Genomic DNA, 7,458 nt, shown 5'->3' with positions numbered 1-7,458 from the left:
GTGAAATTAGGTGATTAACTAGTTGTTACTTAACCTTCTAATTTCTGTATAAGTCTAATTACATGAAACAGAAGTTGGTGTTTTGATTTTTTACTTTGCTTTTCTGTTTGGAGTGTCATTGTAACTACTGTATTGTAAATGATGGAAAATAATTGCATATGTTAAAAAATATGAAACTTTATAAAGTAAAAAAAATAAATAAATAAAATTTCAAAAAAAAATAAAAATAAATAAACCTAGGTTTCAGTCCCAAACCCAGGCAGTTTACATACTGAACCTTGGATTTTTTTAAATTTGAAAAATAAGAATAATAATATTTGTCCTGCCAAAATTATGGGCGGTTGAGTAGAATAAATAATGTATGTGAAGGTGCAAAAAAAAATCTGTGGAGCATATTTAAAAAAAAAAAGAAAACATGGTTCATAAGCTGAAGGAAATCTGAATTTGTCCTGATGCTTTAATCTGAATAAAAAGTATAATAATAATAAAAAAAAACCCTTGGGGATAGATGGGTTTCAGAGTTCAGGATGTTTGAGACTTCAGGAAGATAACACAGTACATAGTCCATATATTATGGAAAACCCCAGAAGAGTCCAGGCAGCCCCCTCTAATCAAATATATTAATATATCTGTTCCCTGCAGTGAAACACATGAGTCTTCATGCTAAGTAGAATACATGAGAATCACGAATATCCTACATTAGCTCAAGTCAAGTGTTGCTGCCAAATATGTGATACAAAGTGCTTTGGACTTCCAGAGCTTTGTGGATTTTGAAATAGTGGACAAGGGATGGCAGACTTGGGAATGTCCTCTTATTTGATCACTTAGTGGATATGGATAAATGAGGATGGATATTCAATGTTTTTCATGATAATTTTGACATCTTCTTATTTTCCCATAGTTTTTTTGACATGTCCATAGTTTAATGTTCCCTTTATATACCCTTTTCTGTGGTGGCTTTAACTCAAGTTTTTCCCTAAAGCACAAAAAATAATTTTTAAGAAGTAACTCACAATTACAATGCTAAGTGAAATAAGTCAGAGAAAGATAAATACCATATGATTTCACTCACATGTGGAATTTAAGAACTAAAACAAATGAACAAGGAAAAAAGGAGACAAACTAAAAACAGACTCGTAACTACAGAGAACAAACTGATGGTTATCAGAGGGGAGGCGGGCAGGTGATGGGTGACATAGGTGAGGAGGATTAAAGTACACTTACCATGAGGAGCACAGAGTGATGTAGAGAATTTTTGAATTGCTATATTGTATACCTGAAGCTAATATAACACTGTATGTTAACTACACTGGAATTAAAATTAAACAATAAAAACAGGGGCGTCTGGGTGGCTCAGTCAGTTAAGCCTCCGACTTCTGCTCAGGTCAGATCTCACATTCGTGGGTTCGAGCCCCACGTTGGGCTCTGTGCTGACAGCTAGCTCCGAGCCTGGAGCCTGCTTCTGGTTCTGTGTCTCCTTCTCTGTCTGCCCCTCCTCCTCTCATGCTCTCTCTCTCTGTATAAAAAATAAATAAAACATTAAAAAAAATTAAAAATAAATTAAAAATAAAAACAAAACAAAAACAAAAAGGAACTAAACCACAATGATATTTTACCCATAATTTTTGTGTCAGACTTTTCTCTTCTGCTTTTCTTAAAAAATGGGAGATGAGATGTTATTCCCCCATAACTACTCCAAAGTTATCCATTTAAAGATAATACTCTGGCGGGGGGGACCTGAGGGACTCAGTCGTTTAAGCTTCTGACAGGCTCAGGTCCTGATCTCACAGCTCATGAGTTTGAGCCCCACACTGGGCTCTGTGCTGACAGCTCAAAACCTGGAGCCTGCTTCGGACTCTGTGTTTCTCCCTCTCTGCCCCTCCTGCACTCAAGCTCTGTCTCTTTCTCAAAAATAAACAAACATTTTAAACACATTTTTTAAAAAGTTAGAAAAAGATAATACTTTGGGCAGTATGATCCTGACACCAGTTCTGATGTGGAAGTGTTTTTCCCAACCGTTGAGCCATTCTCTGATAGCAGCTGGGTGTTCTACAACTCAACTCACTGCTGACCCTATCTACTTGAAGATACCATCAAATCCCACAGGTTGAGAGCTCTGTCCTACAAGACTGCTCCTCCAGGTGTCAGTTGCAAGTCCAGGCTATCACCTGGGCTTCTGATCAACTTGTTATCACAGGTTTCCATGACCTTCTCCTTGAATTCTGGAGAGGCTCACAGACCTCAGAGAAATATTTTGCTCACCATATTACCAGTTTATTATAAAAGGATACAACTCAGGAACAGCTATATGTAGGAGAGGCAGAGGGCAAGATAAGGGGAAGATGGTGGGGCTTTCATGTTCTTTCCAAGCCCACCACTCTTCCCAAATCTCCATGTGGTCACTGACCAAGAGCTCTCTGAATCCCATCCTTTGGGGTTTTTATTGAGGCTTCATTACACAGGCACAGTTGGTTAAATCATTGGCCATTGGTGATTGAACTCAAGTTCCAGCCACTTTTCCCTCCCTGGAAATCAGAATGGTTGGGGTGAAAGTTCCAACTTTCTGATCACAAGGTTAGTTCTCCTGGCAAGCAGCCCTCATCCTTAGGTGACCTAGGGGGTTTCCCAAATTTACCTTATTATCTACAGTTGGGTGTGCTTGAAAGGGACATGTTATGAATATCAGAGTGTAAGTTTGTGGCTAGTACATGGAAAATGAGCAAAGCCCACAACCTGCATTATCATTACACAGGCAACAGCATATTGGAGCAAACAAATAGCTTTTGTTGTTCATAAAATCCCTACCCTAGGAAACCCCATTTCTACTCATTTTTCTCTTCAAACAGGCAGTGTGATATCATGGTGAGGGGGGAACCAACCTACTAGGTATGGAGTTCTGGGTTCATAGCTGTCCCTGGTATAGCCTGTAACAGCCTTTAGAATTTTCCCAGGGGAAATGGGTATGTTGGGCTGCAGGCTGATACTCAAAGTATGCATTCATTAGAATTGAATCAAATAGTGAGAAAGAAAAGTTCTCTACTGATTTTTTTTTTTTAGTCCTTCTGATTGTAATAAAGAGAAATGCTCAGTTTAGTGCTAATAATAGGTCCTTAACCCTTCCTTAACACTTGCCAAAGTGTCTTTTTAAAAATATTTTTTTATTAAAAAAATATCATTTTTTTCAGTTAGGAAACATGTGTATGTTTGTATGTGTATGTTCCTTATTTATTTTAAACACGTTAGTTCAGATAGTAATGAAATACAACAAAATGCACATATTTAAGTGTGATATGCGAAATATTGACTTAGGAATACACCTATGAAGTCATCACTACAATCCAGAAAAAAACAACATATCCATCCTCCCTGAAAGTACCCTCCTACCTATTAGTGATAAGGATGTTCCTCACTGAATTTTCAGAAACCAAACATACCTCCGTGACCAGCACATATAGCCACAGAGCCCGGAAGCCTCTTCCTGCCCATCTTGTGATTCTGTAGCCTTTAAAATGCCAGTAGGTCAGGTCTGCTACTTACCTGACCCTAACTCTACCCCTAGCTCATGTCTGCTAAGTGCCCCTTCAGTTAGGCTGCTGAAATTCAAGTGGGGGTTTCATTTGCCCTGGACAAATTACTTAGACTCATTCTACATTATGAGTAAAATGGGTATAATAACAGTATTTATCTCATAGTGTTGCAATGGGGATTAAGTGAGAAAATCTTTGTGCTTAGAGCTAAAGGTTAATTTAGGAACCATGCATGTTAAGTATACAGCATTTGTTTTATTTTTCCTTTTTGAGAGACAGAGAGTGTGTATGAGTGGGGAGGGGGCAGAGGGAGTGGGAGAGAGAATCTTAAGCAGGCTCCATGCCCAGCTCGGAGCCCAACTTGGGGCTCAATCTCATGACGGGAGATCATGACCTGAGCCAAAATCAAGAGTAGATGCTCAACCCAGTTACCCCTGGTATACAGCTTTTCAAAAGCTGTATGTTTGCCTGTAATCTTCCAGACTCTAATTACTAGAATCGGCTCAGGCCTTATTCTCCTTCTGCTGGCCTCAGGAGAGGTGAGAGCAAGGACTGTGTCAACATGGAAGACCCTGGTACACAATTGGTGCTCAGTAAATGTTTATTAGGTCTTTAAAACTTAAAAACTTGGTCTTTATAAAAAGATATCTAAAGTCTGTTTTCTCCACTTGTGGCTTATGAGTTTGGTGAAGAGGCCACCAGTTACCCACAAAGAGCAAAGGAGCCTGAGGAAATGTGTCTTGATTTCTAGGAATGTAGCTCTACAAACTATGTGACTACCACATTGCTGCAAATTGTTTTTCTGGTTCCAGGTAAAAATTGAGGCATAGAGCTATTAAACTGTCTTGAGGGTAAGAGGGTAAAACGGATTCAACATCCATGTGCTGGGAACATTTTCTTTCTTGATCTAGGTGCTGGTTACATGAGATGTTAATTTGTGAAAATTCATGATGTTCTGCCTCTCTTTTTAAAAATTGTAGTATAATTTACATATATCAAAATGCACAAATCTAAAGTAATTAGCCTGATACATTTTTAATGCTTATTTTTGAGAGAGAGTGAGAGAGAGAGAGAAAGATAACAAGTGGGGGAGGGGAAAGAGAGAGGGAGACACAGACTCTGAGGCAGGCTCCAGGCTCTGAGCTATCAGTACAGAGCCCAACTTGGGGCTCAAGCTCACAGACCATGAGATCATGACCTGAGCTGAAGTCAGACACCTAACCAACTGAGCCAGCCAGGCTCCCCATAGATTGATGCATCTTCACCTGTACTTGCAACCATGTAACCCTTACCTAGATCAAAATACAGGATATTTCCATCACACCTTAAAGTTCCCGGTCCTGCTCCCCATATGTAAGCACTTTTCTGATTTCAATCACCAGAGACTTAGTTTTACCTGCTCTTGAACTTCATATAAATGGAATCATATAGTATGGACTCTTTGTGTCTTAGAGTTTTCACTGAACAGAATATTTTTGAGATTCATCCATTTTGTTATGTGTTCATTCCTTTTTACTCATTCCTTCTTACTATTGATTAATATTCAATGTTTGTTTTTCCATTCCACTTTGATGGACACTTGGGCTGTTTCCAGTTTTAGGCTATTGTGAGTAAAGTTTCTTGAATATTTACATTCAGGTCTTTTTGTGTCCATATGGTTTCATTATTCTTAAGTAAAATCTTAGGAATGGAATTCTGGGTTATAAGGTAAGTGTATATATACTTCCCTTTATTAGAAACTGCTGGACAGGTTTGCAAAGTGGTTGTACCATTTTCCATTAACAGTATACGTGAGTTCTAATTGTTCCAGATCATTACCAGCACTTGATATTTTCAGTCTTTTTGAAAGTTCTATATTGTGTGCAATTCTGTATGTGTACATATGTTTCAATAAAAAGTTAAAAAATTGAACCAACAATAAAAATGGTGGAGATTGTGTTTAATGCTGAAACTCTGAAAATTTAAATCAATCATCTGGATGTTTTATTGGCACCTACCAGGAATCCAATGACCAAAGGTTGCCCTGTTTAACTGATACATTTCAATTTTACCTTGTACAGAAATATTAAGTCCTTATGGTTGGTTGGGGAAACATTACGTCTAAATAAAAGAGTCTCCCCAAATGTTCCTTGAGAAACCTTTTCACCTCCATTTCCCTTTTTGTTTTGATAGGAGAACTTGGGATTTAAAATATTTTGATGGAGCTGATTGCTTTTCTTCTTCTTTCCCATTTCAGAACATAAGTGTCCAGTGGATGAGCGGGAGCAGTTGGAGGAAACTTTGCCCCTGATTTTGGGGCTCATCCTAGGCCTTGTCATTGTGGTAACACTGGCGATTTACCACATCCACCACAAAATGACTGCCAACCAGGTGCAGATCCCCAGGGACCGATCCCAATATAAGCACATGGGCTAGAGGCCATTAGGCAGGCAGCCCCCAAATCCCCCTATCCCAGCTGGATCAGGTAGAGAAACAAAAGCACTTTTTCACCTTGTACATGGAAAACACCAACATAGCTACAATGCAACAGGCCTGGGTGTCCAAGGCTTGCTTGGCCTGCGTCCATGCTTAAACCCAGGGATGCGTGGGGGGGATTCTTTTGGATTCATGGGGTAAGTGGCAGATGTTCTCTCCACTCTGGGGAATGAGGAGGGAGGGGTCAGCCAGCCTTCATGCTCATGGTGGCTTGGGTTTGACTCTCCAAGGAGCAACACATACAACTCAGAGGAGTATCTGGCTTGAAGTTTAAGGATTGAAAGACACCTCTTTTGGAAAGACACCCCTTTGGGTTCAGAGAAATAGGGGGTGCTTTTTTCCCTTGGCCTACCTTACACAGTTGTCGATGCGCACAAAGTACAGCCTCATGCTCCCTACAGCAAGACCCCTGAAAGTGATCCTTGCTTCTGGCTGGCATTCTGCATGTCTAGTGATTGTCTTGGGAATGTTTCACTGCTACCTGCACCCAGTGACCTTGCAGCACAAGAACCTGTTTAATGTAACTATGCAGAGCTGTTTGGACTTCATAATGTGTCAGGTCCAAGTAAGGGGACCTGAAGATCAATTGTGTGAGTTTGTTTTTCAAAATGAATTAAAACACACTACTGTCTAACATTTGGCTGCTTTCTTGAAACAAGAGAACAAAACCTAAAATGGTTTGTTTGGCATCCAGAGAAGAGAGGGGAATGTTGAAGATGGGCTTTCATTTCTGCAGGGAAGCAGAAAGAGGAGGTTGGTTTTTCCAGTGAAAAACATGAAATTACTTTGCAAAGATAGTTTTAAATAGTGGCACTGCTTGAACGATTGGTCTAACATTGTTTTTGATGCTTCCTGGTCTTGAGTTTGGCATTTCACTTCAGAATAAAAAGCTGGTCTGAACATGGTAGCCTTGGTTGAGTTATATTTGAAATAAAATATAATTTGCTGAAACCTTCTAGAGAAATGGATAGAGTTTGAATTTCACTCACTTTCTAAATAAAAATTTTTCCAAAAAATCTGAGTAAGGGTAGGAGAAATTCTTTTTTCGGGTGTTAGGGTGGGAATCTCTCTATGCCCCACACCATCTCCATCATATGAGAGCAACTCATGAGTTCATCCCCCCAAGTCTTCAACTGCTAAAATTAGTTCATCCTTGGAAGCTCATCATCCCAGCAAATCTTGATAAGTATCAGCCAATTGCTGTTCCATTACTTGTTTGTTTGCCGCTCTGTCAATCTGTCAGTCTTTTTCTCTGCACTATCTCTCTTCAGTGTCTGCTTGGTACCAGTGAGGAAGACAATGCAATGGCTGGACATTGCACAAGGAAAAGGAGGTACCTTCTTTCATCTGCCATCTTGTCACCCCATACCCCAAACTTGACATTGCTCTTTCCTTTGTAGCATCTCATGTATTTTTTAAAAGCTTCCCATTTATTTGGAACCACCCAAGAATTTGG

General features: G+C 39.5%; 1 protein-coding gene across 1 annotated transcript in view; it reads left to right on the top strand.

Annotated features, from left to right (window-relative positions):
- Positions 1-6,953, top strand: part of LAMP5 (lysosomal associated membrane protein family member 5) — a 17,482-nt gene extending 10,529 nt beyond the window's left edge. Inside the window, exon 6 of the mRNA XM_029919112.1 lies at positions 5,764-6,953. Coding sequence (XP_029774972.1) covers positions 5,764-5,942 — 179 coding nt within the window. The 3' untranslated portion in view covers positions 5,943-6,953. The remainder of the gene's footprint in view (positions 1-5,763) is intronic.
- Positions 6,954-7,458: the final 505 nt, after the last annotated feature.

The sequence above is a fragment of the Suricata suricatta genome, chromosome 12 (genome assembly GCF_006229205.1).
Source record: "Suricata suricatta isolate VVHF042 chromosome 12, meerkat_22Aug2017_6uvM2_HiC, whole genome shotgun sequence".
NCBI classification, from domain to species: domain Eukaryota; kingdom Metazoa; phylum Chordata; class Mammalia; order Carnivora; family Herpestidae; genus Suricata; species Suricata suricatta.
The sequence above is the reverse complement of the archived record's forward strand: the minus strand, read 5'-3'. Positions and strand labels throughout refer to the sequence as shown.